The sequence below is a fragment of the Doryrhamphus excisus genome, linkage group LG9 (assembly GCF_037039965.1).
Source record: "Doryrhamphus excisus strain RoL-2023G ecotype Guam linkage group LG9, RoL_Dexc_Guam_v1.1, whole genome shotgun sequence".
NCBI classification, from domain to species: domain Eukaryota; kingdom Metazoa; phylum Chordata; class Actinopteri; order Syngnathiformes; family Syngnathidae; genus Doryrhamphus; species Doryrhamphus excisus.
The window spans coordinates 3,478,503-3,500,344 of record NC_136365.1 but is presented as its reverse complement, the minus strand read 5'-3'; the positions used below and the strand labels follow the sequence as shown (position 1 = coordinate 3,500,344).

Here is a 21,842-nt window from a genome sequence, read left to right as displayed (position 1 = left end):
ATTTAGCAAAGTGAAATAATCATTTTAATTTTCATTTTAATCAATATGTCATGCAATTATACTAACCTACAACTTGCGTTTGTTTTTGTTTTTAAACACACAGCCTCACTCTAACCGCACTTTTGAGTGAGGTTACATATACACTGTATCATAATATCGGTGTCTGAAATAAAAGGCTCATTGAAATATACAGTAATATAACAATAATTTATTGAGATTATATACGTTAGCCATCTGTTTTCTTGGTTGAGGAGAGTCCATATGATATATTGATATTTTGTGCTAATGATTAGCAAGAAAGTAAATGTGTCCTGAAAGGCGGTTGTGTTGTGTTTAACTGAATCACTGTGTATGTGTGACTTATAGTATGTGTGACTTATAGATACTTATAGTATCTTTTATATTACTGACTTATAGTATCACTGACACGCAGTCAGTGGCGGCAGGTGAAAAAACAACCAAATAATAACATAAATACTAATATTTGTCCATTGAAATGTATTATATGTATATGTATTATACGTTCTTAAGTTAAAATAGCGAAGTTTGCAAAGTTCTCAGTCAAAAATAGGGCGGAACAGGTTTTGTGTGCAAGTCCCGCCTACCGTCTGAGTTGGCTTAAGGCGCCTGCCAGTTTCAGTTTGTATATGCCCAGGAGGTGATCGGACTTTTGCAACAAAGCGTCAGAACGTTTCCTGTGGAAGGAGGGTGCATACAGAAATGATCAGATCCCATCCAGTATAATAAATGTGAGTGTTGCATCATGAAGGACATTCAATGAGGAAGTGAACTGGCCACTTTAACCACAATCTGTAGAAAAAAAACATCTCTACAGTTCAATTCCGTAATTGTCCTGTGTCATAGGTTGCTCAGGACATCTTAATACAATCCAATCAACCAAAGTCCGACTTGCCGATGCTAGTCCTCCTTTATGGTTACAATGGCCCTTAATGACTGAATGTCATACTGAAGCAATCTCTCATCTTTTTTTTTTTTAACAATTTTTCATGACCTGATAGTAAATGCAAACCCATTGACCATAGAAACATAAAGGTGCAAAAAATACCATCAAATAACATTAATTCAAACAGTATGCATGGGGCTTTCACCCTAGGATTATGTGTTTTTCTTATTTTTTTCCATACGTGGTTATTCCTTTTACATGCCTTTGTTTGAATGTAGATTGATGGTCCAGGGTGTACCCCTGCCTCTTGCCCAAAGTCAGCTGGGATAGGCTCCAGCTCACTTTGAACAGAACAGCGGCACAGAAAATCAATGAATGTGGAGCAATCTTTTACAGGGGAAACAAAAACACATGACTACCGTCTCCTTTCTCGCAGGCAAATGATGAGGCAAAAAATGATGTACCAAAATTAGTCTGTATTGCCTTTTTTGCAGTGTTCCTTGCTCCTTAATATAATATTATGATTAATCCAACTAAATAATTGTAAAAAAAAGGCATTCTGTTAAAAATACTGTCTTCATAGAATCTTCATCTCTTGTCAAAGCAACACAGTAGCAATAAGAACTGTACTTTGAAAGTCTTTTAATCACATTTAAGCGGGGGAGCAAGGTGAATGGCAGGTGAGGGTGAAAGGTCGAACACGACTGTAGCGGAAAGAGACTGTCTGGCAGCACACAAAGTGATTGAACTCGCTTCTCTACTCATCATGGACTCGCTCCCCCGTGTTCTGATCCTCTTCTCTCTGCTATGTTCAGGTAACCGGGGTTCATTCATTTCATTTCAAAACACAAATATAAACATATGGTTTTTGAGTTGTTTTAATACACTCTAAAAAGTAATTCAAAGTATCTGTTGACACCACTTGATTTAATACATAAATGCAAAATGTAAAAAATGTAATTAATTGATTTAGATAAACTTTCCGAGTTGCTAACTTTATTTTTGGAGTTATGTTCAAATAATAATGTTGGCTATTACATGAACTTAATTTAGCATGTCATATACACTCAAATTTTATTGTTGGTAAACTTAAAACAAAATTCAAGTTCCATCTGCTATATTGCTATATATGTATATATATGTGTATATATATATATATATATATATATATATATATATATATATAGTTACTGCTACTTAAAAAGCTGTGTGTATTGTTATTAAACTACTTTGAATAAAATGGTTAAGTCAGTTCACTTAACATATTATTTTGAGTTACAAACTTAAAAACTTGTCCCTACTTAAAAACTACTTAAACTACTTAAAAAGCTGTGTTCATTGTTATTATAATTAAGTAGACAACAAATTAAACTACTTTGAATAAAATGATTAAGTCAGTTCACTTAACATATTTTTTTGAGTTACAAACTTAAAAACTTGTCCCTACTTAAAAACTACTTAAACTACTTAAACTACTTCAAAAGCTGTGTGCATTGTTATTATAATTAAGTAGACAACAAATTAAACTACTTTGAATAAAATCATTAAGTCAGTTCACTTAACATATTTTTTTGAGTTACAAACTTAAAAACTTGTTCCTACTTAAAAACGACTTAAAAACGACTTAAAAGCTGTGTTCATTGTTATTATAATTAAGTAGACAACAAATTTAACTACTTTGAATAAAATGATTAAGTCAGTTCACTTAACATATTTTTTTGAGTTACAAACTTAAAAACTTGTCCCTGCGTAAAAAACTACTTAAAAACTACTTAAACTACTTAAAAAGCTGTGTGCATTGTTATTATAATTAAGTAGACAACAAATTAAACTACTTTGAATAAAACGATTAAGTCAGTTCACTTAACATGTTTTTTTGAGTTACAAACTTAAAAACGTGTCCCTATGACAACAATTATTCAGTAAGCATTACTTAAAATGAGCTTTGAGTGAATAGGAAAAGCTCATTTGTGCAATGAAATATTGTTTGTTGGTTCAAAGCAATTTCAAATGAAGTTGTCATAACTAAGAAAGACGAATGGAAACTGTTGCGTTGATTTTTTTTGTTGTTGAAGCTAAACATTTATTTTTTTAACGTAGATACCAGTTCACTCAAACTGGTCGCTTCAACCATGTCGATTGTAAAATAGCAGCTATCTGTTAAGAGCTATTGGGAAATAATGTTGGTTAATTATTTGCACACATTGAAAGGATGACAAATTACAATTTCAAAACCCTGCCTCATTAGCAAGGATATTACTTGTAATTAAAAATGTTTTTGTCTTGTTTTTGCTCAGTCATCAGAGGCCCTTCTGGTGTTTACACAGCCTGTTTGCTTTGAGCTGATGATGGTTTGCACAGTATTTTTCTCCAGCCCATGTAAAGGTTCACAGAGTTGCATGGTTGTATGCATGTGTTCTGCTGTGTGTGTGTGTGTGTGTTTGTGTGTGTATGTGCTCTCTTCCCTCCACAGCCACAGGTCAAGGTCTTGTAGTCACAGTGGAGCCCCACACTACTACTGTGCGCGAGGGGGAGTCTGTGAGCTTCAGGTGCCAAGTGGGGAGCGGTGTACAGCATACTCAGCTGCAGTGGAGGAGAGCCAACAATCAACCCTTAGCAGGTTCAGAGTGCCGGCCTATATACTTATGTTTTCTGCAATTTATCTCATAATGTGCCAAAATGGTCATAAATGTGCTTTATCTTAATCTAGACAATGTTAAGATTGGCCCCAGTGGTGCTGTGCTGACTGTGGCTAATGCTCGACCTGCCAATCAGGGCGAGTACCAGTGTGTGGCGTCCACCTCTGCAGGTTCCAGCCACGCTTCAGCCCAGCTCAACGTCAAATGTGAGCCTCTTGTATTTGTTATACCAACAGCAAAGTTAGAACCGAAATGAAAAAGTGTCAGCCGTGGATTAGTGGTGAGAATTGTGCCCTGGGTGAGACAGGTTTTAATTGGGTTTAATTACCTTACTTGTGACTGTGAACACAAACAGCGCCGCCCTCCAAATTAGTGAGCATTAATGCTACCTGTGACGGGTGACCAGGCCAGTGTGTATCCTGCCTCTTGCCCAAAGTCGGCTGGGATAGGCTCCAGCTCACCCGTGACCCTGAACAGGACAAATAGTAGAGAATGAATGACTGAATGTCAAACTACCATCATTTGTGTAGTCTCCTATATCATGTACTGTACGAGGACGTGCTACCTACAGTACCTAACATATTGGCAGCTTTGTGCGGACATTTAATCTTTTTAATATTAACCAGTTAACTAATTAACTACAAGTTGACAGGAGCTGCCTTTAATATTGAATGCAGTTCATATACATTTTATTATTATTTTATACAATGCCACATCGGTTTTTGTTATTAATTTAAAAAAAATCCATCCATTTTCTATACCGCTTATCCTCACAAGGGTCGCGGTCACTCTGGAGCCTACCCCAGCTGTCTTTGGGCGAGAGGCGGGGTACACCCTGGACTGGTCGCCAGCCAATCACAGGGCACATATAGACAAACAACCATTCACACTCACATTCATACCTATGCACAATTTGGAGTCGCCGATTAACCTTGTTGCCAGCCAATCACAGTAATTTAAACACAGTGGGCTGCAGTGGTTGAGTGGTTAGCGCGCAGGCCACACAGCTAGGAGACTCGGGTTCGATTCCCCACTCTGTCATCTCTGTGCGGAGTTTGCATGTTTTTTCAGGTACAGTTTCCTCCCACATTCCAACAACATGCATGTTAATTGGCGACTCCAAATTGCCCATAGGTATGAATGTGAGTGTGAATGGTTGTCGGCATGTGCCCTGTGATTGGCTGGCGACCAGTCCAGGGTGTACTAAAGACAGCCTAAAGACAGCTAGGATAGGCCCCAGCATACCACCGCGATGGATGGATAATAATAATACTAATACAAATAATATTACATGAAGAAAACAATATGAAATAATGGTAAATTATGGTTTATGTGGACTTTCATTACATCCTGACAAGATCGGGTTCTTTGTTTGCACTTGATGCATTCAATATTGTACAAAAAAACATTTTTGGCAAAAAGTATAAATCAAAACCAAATCATACGAAAACTTTGTTTGTACTGTATATTGTACTTGTACTTGTACTGTTTCATTTGTGTCCCCCCCAGATCCTCCTAAAGTGCGCCTGTCACCTACCGGAACTCTGCGGGTCAAAATTGGTGACCGTGTGTCAGTGCAGTGTCGTGCCACAGGCAGGCCACGCCCCAAGACCAACTGGAGACGCCAAGGCTCCTCTTTGCAGCTGGTTACTGAGGACATAGATGGCGTCAACACCATCCAGGTAAAGTGAACGGGATTCATGTTTTTATTTGGTCTTCTAACACCATCATGTCCTCCCATAGTGGAATGTGATACGTCCAGAAGACTCTGGTGTGTATATTTGTCAGGCTGAGAACAATGTGGGTGTGACCGAAGTCAAAGTGGAGGTCATCGTGGAAGCGGGACCTGGTGCACCCACAGCATCAGTGAGTCATAAAGAAATGACAGTTGTGGAGGGACACACTGTCACTATGGAGTGTCAAGCCATTGGTAAGATTTGAATGGATTTATTCTACAGTACAGTCCTGCCAAAACGGTGATGCAAGACTTGCACAGTGGTGTAGAACAGTGATTTTCAACCACTGTTGTACCTTGAGAAACAGTCAGGTGTGCCGTGAGGAATTATCCAATATCACTTTTTATAATTAACATTTATTAATCATCAATTGCAAATATTATGTCAATAGCCGTAATGTCAATAGTATACGTGGACCCAAATATTCCAATTGCATTTGGTTTATTTGCTCAAACGGAAAGAATTAAACAGGAAATAGAATATTCCTTTAACCAATCCGATTGAGGTATCTCGTACCCGCTGCAACGGAAAGTTGTCAGGGTGCGTTTTTCTTCGTGGGATTTTTTTTTCTTCTGTTGTTTATTGGCGGTTGGCGAGCAGCTTTCATGTGCATTAGCGCCATCTGTGGAACAGAATCTAAACCCTTCTATACGCCATTCATAAGTCAACTTTTATTAAAAAACATGTCCTGAGTTTAATTATAAAATATTAGCAAGATTGAATTGGATCTTTTCCTGTTTAAATTGATCCCGGGTGCGTTCTTTCAGCGCATGCTCAGATATAACACGCAGATCCAGACGTTCTTCACTTTTAAAAATGGAGGCCAGCAATCGGCACTGGACTAAGCAAAGTTTGTTTTTGATTCAAACTAAATTTCAAGACTGGACAGATGAAAAACTGGCAATACGGAATTATTCCAACAAGTGAAAGAACAACTCAGGGAAGCCAGTATCACGTGATGTTGATGTTTACGTTTTACTGGGCATGCCCTATTGACTATTCTGGTTGATTTTCACGCCGCATGTAGACAAGAGATTGGAATATTCCTTTGTATGGATACCATTGTTTCCCAAAAGGTCATTCGGAAAGACAAAAAGTGGTGATGTAAAAACATGGCTACTGTGGAGTGTCTGTGGTGTAAAGACTAGCAGAGCAATGTAATATTGGTCCGTGTGGCAACACCTACCTTGTTCCTCCGATGGACTTATTGATGCACGTGTGAGGTCGTGGTGACATTTTGTAACATTTTCGGTTAGTGGTGTGCCACAAGATTTTTCCAATGTAAAAAACGTGCCGTGGCTCAAAAAAGGTTGAAAAACACTGGTGTAGAACATAATACACCATAACATAACAATATATGTTATATTGTTAATATTTCTTTCAGGTTCTCCAGCTCCTGTCATTACCTGGTCTAAGCTGAGAGCCCCGTTGCCATGGAAACACACAGTAGCTGGTGGTGTCCTAACACTGACCAGCGTGGGGCGCCAGGACTCAGGCCAATACATCTGTAACGCCACAAACATCCACGGCTACAGCGAGGCATACACACAGATGGAGGTGGAGAGTGAGTGAATCGAGGCTGTCGAAATATTTAATTCTGATTCTCTTTTCATGATGCCACTATTTCTCCCCCCCCCCCAGGCCCTCCTTACGCTACCTCTCTACCCGACCAAGTGAGGCTCCAGCCCGGAGATTCTCTTTCTCTGCGTTGTCTGGCTCACGGCTCCCACCCTATTCAGTTTGAATGGAGCCGAGTGGGTAGAGTCAACCTCCCTGCCGGAAGTCAGACCACAAAGGATGGACAGCTCCTCATAGCGCGTGTTAAACTGAATGACGGCGGGTCATACAAGTGTGTGGCCACCAACCACATCGGCTCCACCGAGGCGCTGGCCAAAGTCATTGTAAAAGGTGAGTGAGTTATATTCGGTGGGTGATTGGACGTCAATTTGAAGGTCACCTTCTTTGCTGTCTGGGTTTTACAGCTTAGGCCATCGTGCTCACATCATATCACACTGCAGTGTTCCTGCAAGACTGGATTGAGACATCACATGGAAAGCAACATTCAAGTGTGTAGCAGATACACTCATACATTTGTAATAGTGGATGTACTAAAATCACTTGATGAGAATTTACCATATACCATACCAAAACAGTTAGTAATTAGTAATAATGCTACATCAATAAAGCACCCTAATACTTAAAATATTTTATTAATTTGTGACGCATTTCCTTTTAAATCTGAACTAACAGTTAGCTGTGCAGCCACAAGGGGGCGACAGTACACTGCTGGTACACCTAAGTAGGAGGACGTCCATTGAACAAAATGAACCTATTCCACCATACACCATACCAAAACAGTTAGTAATTAGTAATAATGCTACATCAATAAAGCACCCCAATACTTAAAACATTTTATTAAATTGTGACGCATTTTCTTTTAAATCTGAACAGTTAGCTGTACAACCACAAGGGGGCGACAGTACATTGCTGTGACACCTTAGTGGGCGGACGTCCATTGAACAAAATGAACCTATTCCACCATACACCATACCAAAACAGTAATTAGTAATAATGCTACATCAATAAAGCACCCCAATACTTAAAATATTTTATTAATTTGTGACGCATTTCCTTTTAAATCTGAACTAACAGTTAGCTGTGCAGCCACAAGGGGGCGACAGTACACTGCTGTGACACTGGGAGGACTCCATTGAATAAAATGAACCTATTCCCAAAAGTGATTGCCAGCCATTCTAATGTTGAAGGAAAAACAGAACTGCTGAGCACAGCGTTTTAGCTCAATGTGTTAACATGAACAATAAAATCCAAATTTCACTTGCAGCTGACTTATTGCAAAACTTTGGCCTGGATTGAAATCAAGCCTTAAATGAAGTGTTAGCTTGCCATTTAGGGGTTGTGGCTGCAGCAGTAAAATGGAAAGAAAGCTGACATTTCCAGTACTTGAGCCAGAGTGCTGCATATATCTGGCCCCTCTCGTAAAAAAACCCAAACGTCTCCTCGGATAAAGAGGCTTTACCCTTTCCGCTCTTCCATCTTTACAAGCATCGTCAAAGCTGGAGGGAGGAACATCTGCCCTTTGTCACCTCACCCCACCGCCTCACTTGACAGACACGCACCGAAGAGTCCAGAGTGGAAACATAAATATTATCTTATTTGAAATATATCCAAGTAGAGATCAGGCAGAGTGGAAAATTATTCATTCTCTTCTGAATACACACAAAGAAGTCCTTTCTAATGGCATGTAATATAAAAAGTTCCAGCAGTCCAAACAACCTTAAAATAAATTCCATAAAGAGGGTTGGGTGTCTAAAAAAATGTTGTATTTTTATGGAATTTTGTGACATGCAATTTATCTCCCCATTCATGCGTGAGTTTGCTCCCACATTCCAAAAACATGCTAGGTTATTTAGCGACTCCAAATTGTCCACAGGTATGAATGTGAGTGTGAATGGTTGTTTGTCTATATGTGCCCTGTAATTGGCTGGCCACCAGTCCAGGGTGTACCCCGCCTCTCGCCCGAAGACAGTTGGAATAGGCTCCAGCATCCCGGTTACCCTCATGAGTATAAGCAGTAGAAAATGAGTGAATATAACTAACTAATAAACTCAGCAACATATAACACGGCGGTCGAGTGGTTAGCGCGCAGACCTCACAGCTAGGAGGACCAGGGTTCGATTCCGATTCCTCGGCCATCTCTGTGTGGAGTTTGCATGTTCTCCCCGTGCATGCGTGGGTTTTCTCCGGGTACTCCGGTTTCCTCCCACATTCCAAAAACATGCTAGGTTAATTGGCGACTCAAAATTGTCCATAGGTATGAATGTGAGTGTGAATGGTTGTTTGTCTATATGTGACCTGTGATTGGCTGGCGACCAGTCCAGGGTGTACCCCGCCTCTCGCCCGAAGACAGCTGGGATAGGCTCCAGCACCCCCGCGACTCTCGTGAGGAAAAAGCGGTAGAAAATGAATGAATGATGAATAACATAAATTGTCATAGTCAGCAGCAATACAGAACAAAAGTTCTGTATGGGACCTGTTATGCTTATTTTGTGGACTCTTAATGACAATGTTGCTCGCCCGTCATTGTCATTGTCGGACACACTTTGTCAGAAGCACTGCTGGTGCCATTGAACTCAGAAGAACCAGGATGTGTGGCCGCTTCCTCCAATCTCGCCTGCCCGAGTAGGAGCACTCATTGTCGGACACACTTTGTCAGGTGTGTTTATGACTGCAGACAATATTGGCACAACATCGGTAGTGGAAATGCGGTCATTAGGACTACCGCGTTCCAGGGGTTCTTTCCACATCCGTGGATGCACAGCATGGCCGACATTAATACACTTTTCCCGGTGAGAGCGCTCTGCTTCCGGCTTCAGCAACAGTCAACAGTCCCGTGTGAAATGCCATTGACGGACGAAAGTATTTTTCTCTTGCTCCAATAACTTATGCCTGAGCTATGTCTTCCTTATTCTATATCACAGGATTTTCAAGGCATACAACCCCTCCAGGTGGTGGAGGGGCAACACTACTGACAAGATGTTACTGGCACAATGTCACCTTGGAGCACTTGCTGCAGGGGTTTGATTCTGCATTAATTTAACACCAAAACGAGGCAGAGAGGAAAAGTTCATCAGTGTTTGTGCTGTATAACAACGTATATCCCAAAGGCTTAAAGTGAAAGACTCCTGCAGTAATATTATGGGAAAAGCATCATTCAGGAAGGAACCAAATAATGTGAGAGCTTCCTGAAACAGGAACTGATAGGTGGGGGAATGGGGCGGCCTGTCAAGTCTGTTGCCATGGTTTCCACCTGGGCAACTCGGTTAGGCTTGTGGATATAGGAAGTGGGTCTGACGGTTATTGTGTTGTCTGCCAAACATCCAGTCGCACTCTGCCTCAGATCGACATTGTTTCATTGACATGGTCAGCTTTGGAGCAACCGGAGGCAACAGAACAGGTTGTTTTTGTTCCGTATCTACTATATACCGACCAGAGAGTATAAATAGAAATTCCTGAGCTAAATGCATCATTAGGTGGATAAAAATAGACAAAAGTTAAAGTGCTTACCGGTATGTAGTATATCTTTTCCCTGATCAAGATGAGTACACAGTATGATTGTGATTCCTCTGCATTTCCTGTAAGTCGTTATGAAACATCTTTTTACTGACTTTACAAGAGATGACTATATATCAGGGGTCTCAAACACGCGGCCCGCGGGCCAAATGTGGCCCGCAGGACACTAGTTTGAGGGCCCCGCCTTGATATGAAAGTTTAATGTTAGTGCGGCCCGCGCAAGTTTGATATGGATGCTGTATGGTATCATGTACCCAGAAAAAATTATTACGTTTGATTCATGTTCATGTTAAAGGTTAAATAACTGTTAATAGTTATCCTCCCTATCCGTGTGGAAGTGGTAAGTTTTTGGCTATTTAAGTTGAAAGGAAATAACTTGAAGGCTACCGTTTAGGTCGCTAGCTCTCTAGTTTGCGAGTTAGCATGTGGCTAAAGACCCTGCAGTTGCGCAATATGTTGTAAATAAAAAGAGTATAAATGTGACTATAGTCGTGTTTTGTCATGTCTACAGGGCTCTAATAATGATTTGTTTATTTTTATCTGAAAAAAATAATTTGTCTACCCACCAACTATATGTGGTTTCTTAAGTTTTTATTATTTGCCGTTTTATTATTATTATATTTATTTATTTATTACTGATTGATTGATTTTCTTTATTCTTGATTTGTTTATTTATTTTTCATCTTATTTTGTGCAGAAAAATAAAAATTAAGATATTTGAGAACAGTGGAATGTTTTATCAGAGCTTTTATTGTAGAAAATCGGAACCAAAGTACTGAAAAAGTTTGTATATTTTTCTGTTTTTAATAAATGCGTTTTTTTTTTCTTTTTTGGAAAACCTGATGCGGCCCAGCCTTGCCCAGACCCTAGCTCCAGTGGCCCCCAGGTAAATTGAGTTTGAGACCCCTGCTATATATCATCAAAAAGAGGGTGTTGAGATGACAGTGACACTTCTATAAATAAGTCACATTTACGTATAGTTCCACTAAATCTTTGTCCTCACGACTCCCAAGTGGTTCATGTTTCTCCGGAACCAAGACAATTTATTAACCTTTTAGGCGGGAGAATGTTTTTCAAAAAGTTGGAGCTTGAAAATGGTTCGCGATAAAAATCATCGGTATGACCCAAAGTTTGTGATGGGAGCAATTTACTCATCTAATTTGCATATTATGACATCACCAGGCTCAGACTTCATCCAATCTCTGTCTCCACAATACCAACTTATCAAAATGTCTGATCCACTTGTGATACTCTTCCTCATTTATCAAGCAAACCCAGTCATCATCATCATTGTACTGTGGGGTCTTGAGCACAAATGCTACATCAATCGCTATTATATACTGCTAGTATCTCAGGTCTTATCTACTCTATCTATTAGATGTGCATCTTTGCCGAGGACTTTCCCGTGGATAGTACCGGGTATGCCGCTGTTCCGCTTGTCTATAAACTCCTACAGTCTGCATAAAACCACGTCCAAAAATGTTGCTCAGATTAAGGTTACAAATGTTCTGGTGTAAAGTATTAACTACAAAAAGTATCATATTTGCATAAATTAATTAGTAATTTTGCAATTTTGCGACTTTGGCTCCTAAAGGATTAAACCTGTCATTAAAAACGGTGTACTGTGATTGTCTCACTACGCTATTACTGTATTTTAAATGTATTCAATAGTTAATATAGTTAATATAATAGAATTTGGTTGGACATTCTTATTCTTGCTTAGATATTAGCACTTTAACAATTGACACTAAACAGAAGAAAGACCTGTAATTAAGTGTTCTTGGATGATGACATTTGGCCAAATGTAATTGGAAATATCCCTAGAATAAACTAATGATGATGCCAATATTTCTCTTACCATTTACAGATGTAATAGTAGTAGCGTGGCAGAAGCTGTGGACATGGCATAATAACACGTCTTCACCCAGCAGTGCTGGCATACAAGCACAGTCAGACTGAGAGTCCCCACAGTAACTTGTTGCTGGGCACCCTAAAAATAAAAACATTGCAACAATAAAAACATCCACTTTGAGTGGAAATGCTTGTGTGAAAAATTCCTACTACTGCATGGCACCCCATTATTTTCCCTTAGACATTAGTTTAGTAATAGACGACCCATTTTTATATTTCATTTTTATGATCTGAAGTTCAATTTCTGTGTTAATTAATTAGCAGTATTGCAAACAAGAATTAATCATGATTAGAACCTACAGTACAGATGTCTGATAATATTGCAGTTCATATTTTGCTGGAGGGGGGTGGTTAAAGCATCTTCTTTTAATACTTCTAATGTAATCTTTCTGTTTTATAATTTAACTGTCATTCATTCATTTTCTACCGCTTTTTCCTCACAAGGGTCGCGGGGGTGCTGGAGCCTATCCCAGCTGTCTTTGTTGCTAATTACCCTAGCATGTTTTTTTTTGGAATGTGGGAGGAAACCGGAGTACCCGGAGAAAAGCCACGCATGCACGGGGAGAACATGCAAACTCCACACAGAGGGTGGAATTGAACTCGGGTGTTCTAGCTGTGAGGCCTGCACGCTAATCACTCATCCCGGTTGTAAACATTCATTCATTCATTTTCTACCGCTTATCCTCACGAGGGTTGCGGGGGTACTGGAGCCTATCTCAACTGTCTTGTACACCCTGTACTGGTGGCCAGCCAATCACAGGGCACATATAGACAAACAACCATTCACACTCACATTCATACCTATGGACAATTTGGAGTCGCTAATTAACCTAGCATGTTTTTTGGAATGTGGAATTGAACCCTGGTCTCCTAGCTGTGAGGTCTGCGTGCTAACCACTCGACCACCGGGCCACTTTTAACTGATTGTATTAGTCTCAAATTTCAGAATTTGCACTTAGCTCTGTCTTATGCGGATGTCAACGTAAAGGTTTCCAAATTGCATCCTTGCTAGCATTATTAAGTAGATTCTTATTTGTGAATTTATCCTGCGTGTTGATAGCGCGAGAACATGCTAATTTAGTTTAATTACGATTTGTTGAGACAAAATGTTTAAAAATGAATATGGCATCCATCGGTATTGGTTGTTTAATTTAGCTGCTGATCCAGATTAGGATTGTCAGGTCTTGGTGGAGGCCTGTGGTCTACCGGGTGCTATTGGAGCCGCGTTTGTATTTATTGTGTGAAAACGAACAGATTCCAGAGTTGGTATAAAAACAGTGTAAAGTTTGTTTTTCCAATCTTTGCTCATATATCTGATCTGTTTTTCTGTCTGCGCTGAACTGATTCTCAGGATATAAACAGTAACTGCAACTGTGTGATTATCAGCTATTTTGTGTGTTTCCATAGGGCGAGATCCTGTGTGTATGCGTGTCCGTGCATGTGTGTGTGTGTGTGACTTTGTGGTCATGCGGGAGCCAGTGAAAATCAGTCCCACATGCACGTCTAACCAGTGTGACCATCAGTCATTTATAACAGGAAAGTGCAGGAAAAGAGTCAGAGGGCGCCTCCCGCTCTTCTTGTATGTGCTGATTGACGCTAATAACTAGGGGTGTCACTCCTGAGATTAAAATGGAAAAAGACTTCTTGTTTGGAGAAGAGCTGTTTCGTGCTAGAAGCCAATCAGACAATGAACCGTGGCATCGCCACTCAGGAATATGGAAGTGTCATTGTCAATCCACATGGCCCGGGGGTCAAATCCGACCCGCACTGCAATTTCTTCCACCCTGTTTGAAAAAATAGCATTCAGTTGGCCTACTTCACGGACCTTATATATACAAAAGCGTCTTTAGCATCCTGAAAAGCGCTATACAAATACAATGTATTATTATTATTTAAAATAATTGGACTTTACATTCCACCCTCGGCCATCTCTGTGTGGTTAATTGGCCTATATTTAAATAAATAAATATAATAATGTAAAAAAAAAATGCATTCATTAAAAACAGAAAAATATACAAACTTTTTCAGTGTTTTGGTTCTGATTTTCTACAATAAAAACGCTGATAAAACATTCCACTGTTCTCAGATATCTTAATTTTTATTTTTCTGCACAAAATAAGATGAAAAATAAACAAATCAAGAATAAAGAAAATCAATCAGTAATAAATAAATATAATAATAATAATAAAAGGCCAAATAATAAAAACTTAAGAAACCACATATAGTTGGTGGGTAGACAAATTATTTTTTTCAGATTAAAATGAACAAAGCATTATTAGAGCCCTGTAGACATGACAAAACACGACTATAGTCACATTTATACTTTTTTTATTTACAACATATTGCGCAACTGCAGGGTCTTGAGACACATGCTAACTCGCAAACTAGAGAGCTAGCGACCTAAACGGTAGCCTTCAAGTTATTTCCTTTAAACTTAAATAGCCAAAAACTTACCACTTCCACACGGATAAGGAGGATAACTTAACAGTTATTTAACCTTTAACATGAACATGAATCAAACGTAATAATTTTTTCTGGGTACATGATACCATACAGCATCCATATCAAACTTGCGCGGGCCGCACTAACATTAAACTTTCATATCAAGGCGGGGGCCTCAAACTAGTGTCCCGCGGGCCGCGTGTTTGAGACCCATGTTCTAATAGGACATCCAAATGATCAGAAAGAGCATTTGCTTGCATCAAAATTTTTTTTTTACTGAAGCAAAAAGGCTCTTAGCCTTGCAAGGGTCAAGGGAAAGTCTAAATAAGCCCCCAAGGGATCGTGAAGTATTAATCAACTGCTGTCAGCTGCAGACGGTCTCTCCAGAAATTCAATACATGTCTTACAAAGCTCCCTTGCTACTCACAAATTTCTCACTAACATAAAAAAGTGTTCAAGAAAAGTGTTTCTCAGGCTGAAGTCTGCAACAAAAACATGACCATGGCATAACGTGTTTACCAAAGTGCATTTTGTTGCAAAATCATAGGCCGAAGAAAAGAGTGACGCAGTTGCTTGTCTGATTCATCCTACCCACTAGTCGCCACATGTGTGGCTTTCAATCAGATGATGCAAATGATGAAGATGATGCAAAAGAAAATGAGGACAGAAACGGACGTGAGGAAAAAGAGGTCAAAGCAGCTCGCTTTTCTGTCACAGGATGTAGAGAGAGGCTGAAAATACACAAGCAGCTCGATGTGGAAATTGGGTAATCTAAACGGGGTGACATTTACGGTTTTTATGTATGACATTTATCTTGTGTCTTATCAGTCTAAAGTGTATTTGACAAGATACTTGATCTTTAAGATATGCCTTTATTCGTCCCTCAGTGGGGAAACTTGTAAATTTTACTGTTTCTGTATGCGAGTTGCCCTTTTTATGAAATCTGTTTCGGCAATATGCATTTGGCTTTTTGTGCTTGAGTTTATCAAAATTTGAATGGAAAATCGGTTGCACGCATTGAGTTAAGTGGCCATTGATTGGCTGCCACTGTTTTTGGGCTTGCTTAGCATAAGATGATGGGAGGGCAAGGTGAGTAGCAGTGAGTAGTAGAGAAAATAAATGAAAATGGAGGAGCAAGTGAGGGTTGAAGTTGAATATGCATGTAAAATTTACATTTCAAATACGCTATGACGGCACCATTGATAAAGGTAGAGTCCTAAGCACCAAATTTCAAGTGCAGCTAAAGTTAGAAGCGAAGACATTAGCAAGCCACGATGCTGTCAAAAACCTAATTCAGTTTTCGCCGGATCCACAAAATCCAAAGAAATATAGCTCAAAAAGTGCAAATTCTGGAAGAACTTGTGTGCTGGTTATTGTGTGTAGCTGCTCTATAGGAGTTCATGCTGAAAGGTGGCACACACACCAGCCAGATGAGTTGTACCAAACTCTCAGTTGTCATCTGAGAGTTTGGTACAAGATCCAATCTATTCTGTAAAGGAGGAGGTAGATCCAGACAGGAATGGCTGGCTTCTTCGTGGTGTCAAATGACGACCGTTAGGATACAACAGAGTTCCTGTCTGCCACTTCACACTCACATCTGACGGGTGTTCATATTGCTTCTGGCTTTCACTTCTCTCCTTCGCGATTAGTGCCTTTTTACACTTCTTTGTTTGTGTTGCGTCAGACATTGAGCAAGTGTACACACATATGGTAACATGTGCAAACACCTTTTTAATAGGAACAAAAAGCACCGTGGTGACGTAACAACATTGAAATGAACAATGGACAGACACAGATGCATGAAGCACAGCGGAATCAACCCAGTGGGAAATGAATAGTGTTGGACCTACGAGGTGGATTATTTTCATTGCTAACTTTGCAAGAAGAGTGAATTTATGGAAGTAGGAGAATGCAAAATGATATTTTGTATGAACAATTTTCAAGAATATAGTTATATATGTGACAGAAATACATGCATTTCCAATTTGCACAACTGTGAAAACTAGCAAACCAAAGGTCCACGAATGCATCACAAAATAAGTGTAGCATGATATTTTCCGTTTGAATTTTTTGGCCATTATTTGGTCTGTTAAAAAAAAAGCCAAGTCTAGAATGTATATTGGTAATGGTAATGGTAATGGTAATGGTTTTATTTCATTTGAACATGCATCAGATTACAATTGAATGCATCACATAATCAGTTCACAGTTCCACATGTCCAAAAGGAGTAGGAAGAAGCAAAGCTTATTAAATCCTACCCCTCCATCTGGTACTTTTACAATCAGTGACTGTTACATTTGTTCACTTCCTGCTTTCCATAATACAGTTTGAGTTTTTTTTTTTTTTTAAATAATGCACCTCGTACCGAAGACTCTTCATCCTTGTATTTAGCAAACATCAACTGCTTGTATTGTTTTCTTGAACTGGCTCATCGTTGTGCATTGTTTGAGGTCCTTACTTACAAATGTAGTTCTTCCCTGAGATCATATTTCTCCTCTCTTGTAGAGAAGTATTGGATGACATTTTTAGCTAATTAGTTGTTTTTAGCCTTATGCATTATTTTAGCTGTTTGAAGATGAACTATATCAGCAAGTTTAAGTATTTGTGATTTTAGAAATAAGTAGTTAGTATGTTCTCTGTAGTAGGCGGCATTATGAATTATCCTTACTGACCTTTTTTGCAGTACATTTAGCGAGTTAAGGTTGCTTTTATAGTTATTTGCCCATATTTCCACACAATAAGTAAAACATGGTAGAACCAGAGAGCAATAAAGAGTGTGGAGTGATTTCTGAGAACAAGTTTTGCTTTGTTCATTATTGAGAAACAAAATCGTCACTAGATATCAACAGGAAACGGCACACAGGAAACAACACAAAAGCACACATTTGTTTTGTAAAACAACAAAATTCACCATGTCAACATAGAAAAAACAACAAAAAAAAACAACAAAAAAAGAGGACTTTGACAGGAAGTTGTAAAATAACACTTAACTCACACAAATTACTTAATATTTGCACTTGGAATCCTTCAGAAAATATGCAAAGTGTACTCTTAATATAGTGTAGCTAATTAATATAAATGATATTATCTTGCTTTGGCTAGGTGTCCAACCAAACAACCCCCCCCCAAAAAACCCCTGAAAAATGTGGTACTTTTTCTGCACTTAACTTTTATTTTCTTTCGTTTCGGTTTCATTTCTTGTAAAGACCTAGTCACAACACGGACAAAATAAAAACAAAACTATATCACAGTACCGACCATACAAGTCAACATTTCTATATGAAAATAGAATGAAAAAGTTTCCTGGAAAATAAGGAAAATTCTGAAATGTTTGCTATAATTTAGTATAATTTGGATGGTCTAGTGCAGGGGTCTCAAAACACAACTATAGTCACATTTATACTTTTTTATTTACAACATATTGCGCAACTGCAGGGTCTTGAGACACATGCTAACTCGCAAACTAGAGAGCTAGCGACCTAAACGGTAGCCTTCAAGTTATTTCCTTTAAACTTAAATAGCCAAAAACTTACCACTTCCACACGGATAAGGAGGATAACTTAACAGTTATTTAACCTTGAACATTAATCAAACGTAATAATTTATTCTGGGTACATGATACCATACAGCATCCATATCAAACATTAAACTTTCATATCAAGGCGGGGGGCTCAAACTAGTGTCCGCGGGACGCGTGTTTGAGACCCCTGGTCTAGCGGCTGATTCCAATGTGAATTTGTTTGTCCATATGTGTCATCTGGGATAGCCTCCAGCTCCCTGCGACCCTGAACAGGATTAAAGTAGAACATTGATGATAAATGAACTTTCTTTGAGTGTTCTAAACTTCTCGTTTGATTGCTTTGAGCAGAATACTGTTGCCAAAAGGGGGGGTCGTGCAGTGGTGGAGGTCTGAGGTCTGTGTGGCTGTAGATTATCTTCTAATATTGATTCAATGTTGGGCTTTTTTCAGCAGAAATCACGATCAATGCATTTATTAACATACTGTATATTAGCTCATATATTCGTAAAATATATGCATATATATCACTTGTTCTCATTTGGGAGCCTATCCCGTTAGCCAGATATAGTATCATTCAAAAGTTTGGAGACTCTTTAGTATTCCGGTACTGTATATACTTCCTTTTCTTCTTCTCTTCCTCAAGAGACTGTATGCCTGTTATAGGAAGCATCGCAAAAGCCAAGTGCAAGATGTGCAGAATTAATACTTTTATAATCCCAGAAACGGATGTCGTGCGTTATACTGGTCCAACTCGTGCTGCATGAAAGGCACACATACGTATTTCCCTGGATATTTTGTTCTCAGTTCTAAATTGTGCAACTTCAGATTCATTTGACAAGAGAGCAGGGGCGTCCAAAGTTCATTCGCAGAGCCTACAAAACTGAATGAAGACTTGGCGAACCCCAAACCGGAACTAATCATTGCTTGCACATTTATTCATGGACAGAAAAATTTAAAAAATGTGTAGTAAAAGATTTTTGATTCTGTATTAGTACACATTTTTATTTAGATTCTTGTGGTTTCCTGTAGCCGTGGGTATATGGTGTATAGTTCTGAGCAGGGGTTGGGCTAAAGGGGGCAGTAAATACAGGTTTACACTACCATGTTTTTATTATTAAGCTTATTTTGCACTGAACAAGAAGTCACTGTGCACATGTTTTAATGAAGTGGTCTCAAACACGCGGCCCGTGGGCCAAATGTGGCCCGCAGGACACTAGTTTGAGGCCCCCGCCTTGATATGAAAGTTTAATGTTAGTGCGGCCCCGCGCAAGTTTGATACGGATGCTGTATGGTATCATGTACCCAGAAAAAATTATTACGTTTGATTAATGTTCATGTTAAAGGTTAAATAACTGTTAATAGTTATCCTCCCTATCCGTGTGGAAGTGGTAAGTTTTTGGCTATTTAAGTTTAAAGGAAATAACTTGAAGGCTACCGTTTAGGTCGCTAGCTCTCTAGTTTGCGAGTTAGCATGTGTCTCAAGACCCTGCAGTTGCGCAATATGTTGTAAATAAAAAGAGTATAAATGTGACTATAGTCGTGTTTTGTCATGTCTACAGGGCTCTAATAATGCTTTGTTCATTTTAATCTGAAAAAAATAATTTGTCTACCCACCAACTATATGTGGTTTCTTAAGTTTTTATTATTTGCCGTTTTATTATTATTATATTTATTTATTATTGATTGATTGATTTTCTTTATTCTTGATTTGTTTATTTATTTTTCATCTTATTTTGTGCAGAAAAATAAAAATTAAGATATTTGAAAACAGTGGAATGTTTTATCAGAGCTTTTATTGTAGAAAATATTTTGTTTTTAATGAATGCGTTTTTTTTTTTTTTTTGGAAAACCTGATGCCAGTCTCACCCTGACCCTAGCTCCAGTGGCCCCCAGGTAAATTGAGTTTGAGACCCCTGTTTTAATGCTATGTACTTTGTAACAGTAGTTATATTGCAGGATGCAGCTTTGCAGCTATACTACAAGACATCTGGAACAATTTTCCTTATTGTTCGACATAGATGGGTTTGGCAACAACATTGAGGCCGACATGAGTTGGTTCCACTGCAGTAAGTTTGGACTCATCCAAAGTGGTGCAGCTGAGTTTATGTTGACCTCTCATTGCAATGTTTAGGACCTCCCTTGTTTGCTTGTGGACCTTTTGCAGAGATTCACTTTAATGACAGCCTTTAGGTCAGGGGTCTCAAACTCAAAATTTACTTGGGGGCCACTAGAGCTAGGGTCTGGGTGAGACTGGGCCGCATCAGGTTTTACAAAAAAACAACAAAAAACGGAAAAATGAATAAACTTTGCTCTGATCAAACATTCCACTGTTGTAAAATGTCTTATTTTTCTACAAAAAATAAGATGATAAATAAATAAACAAATCAAGAATAAAGAAAATCAATCAATCAGTAATAAGTAAATATAATAATAATAATAAAACGGCAAATAATAAAAACTTAAGAAACCACATATAGTTGGTGGGTAGACAAATTATTTTTTTCAGATTAAAATGAACAAAGCATTATTAGAGCCCTGTAGACATGACAAAACACGACTATAGTCACATTTATACTCTTTTTATTTACAACATATTGCGCAACTGCAGGGTCTTGAGACACATGCTAACTCGCAAACTAGAGAGCTAGCGACCTAAACGGTAGCCTTCAAGTTATTTCCTTTAAACATAAATAGCCAAAAACTTACCACTTCCACACGGATAGGGAGGATAACTATGAACAGTTATTTAACCTTTAACAAGAACATTAATCAATTGTAATAATTTTTTCTGGGTACATGATACCATACAGCAGTGGTCCCCAAACTAAGGCCCGGGGGCCGGACACGGCCCACTTCCACATTTGACCCGGCCCCTTGAACAATAAAGCATGTACATTTTTCTGTCATAGAACTGGAAATGGTAACCTATTGTGAGCAACGTGACAACCTAAACAAACAAACGACCCTGACCCTGCCCCCCCTTCAACTTTCATATCAAGGCGGAGGGCCTCAAACTAGTGTCCTGCGGGCCACATTTGGCCCGCGGGCCACGTGTTTGAGACCGCTGCTTTTAGGTATTTTGTGAAGGGGCGGCTGGTAAAACATGGAGGGTCTTTATTGGAATTGGGTAAAAGCTTGAACGTTAAGGCGGAGTCAGACAACGGGAGTTTTGGAAGGAAAATCAGATTCCTGGCAAGTGGAGAAGCAGCTGTTTAGACTGAGCGTGAGTCATCATCCTCTTCGTTCTCAGCTCTCCGCCTTCTGTGTGTGTGTGTGTGTGTGTGTGTGTGTGTGTGTGTGTCCCATGAGAGAGAGAGGAAAATCCTGAAATAGAGCACCCTGACCAGTATGTGTGTGTGTGTGTGTGTGTTTGTGTGTGTGTGTGTGCAGGCAGGGGAGGACAGAGGCAGGCAATGTGATACCAACACCAGTGTGAGAAATACACTCTGGTGGAAAAAGGTGGAGAGAAAGCAGAAAGAGTGACAAAAGGGGAAGACCGTGTGAAGGGTGAGAGAGGGAGTGTAGCGGGAGGCGTGTTTCGATTGAGAGGGAAAAAGCTGGTGGTGGTGGTGGTTCACACACACACACACACACACACA

At 39.2% G+C, this 21,842-nt stretch overlaps 1 protein-coding gene across 1 annotated transcript; it reads left to right on the top strand.

Annotated features, from left to right (window-relative positions):
- The first annotated feature begins 1,550 nt into the window (after nucleotides 1-1,550).
- Nucleotides 1,551-7,482, top strand: sid4 (secreted immunoglobulin domain 4). The gene is made up of 8 exons (XM_058074211.2): nucleotides 1,551-1,719; nucleotides 3,378-3,524; nucleotides 3,615-3,749; nucleotides 5,053-5,225; nucleotides 5,287-5,473; nucleotides 6,664-6,843; nucleotides 6,921-7,187; nucleotides 7,262-7,482. Exons 1-8 carry the CDS (start codon nucleotides 1,578-1,580, stop codon nucleotides 7,264-7,266), a joined length of 1,236 nt encoding a protein of 411 aa, XP_057930194.2. The 5' UTR covers nucleotides 1,551-1,577; the 3' UTR covers nucleotides 7,267-7,482.
- The last annotated feature ends 14,360 nt before the right edge of the window (nucleotides 7,483-21,842 follow it).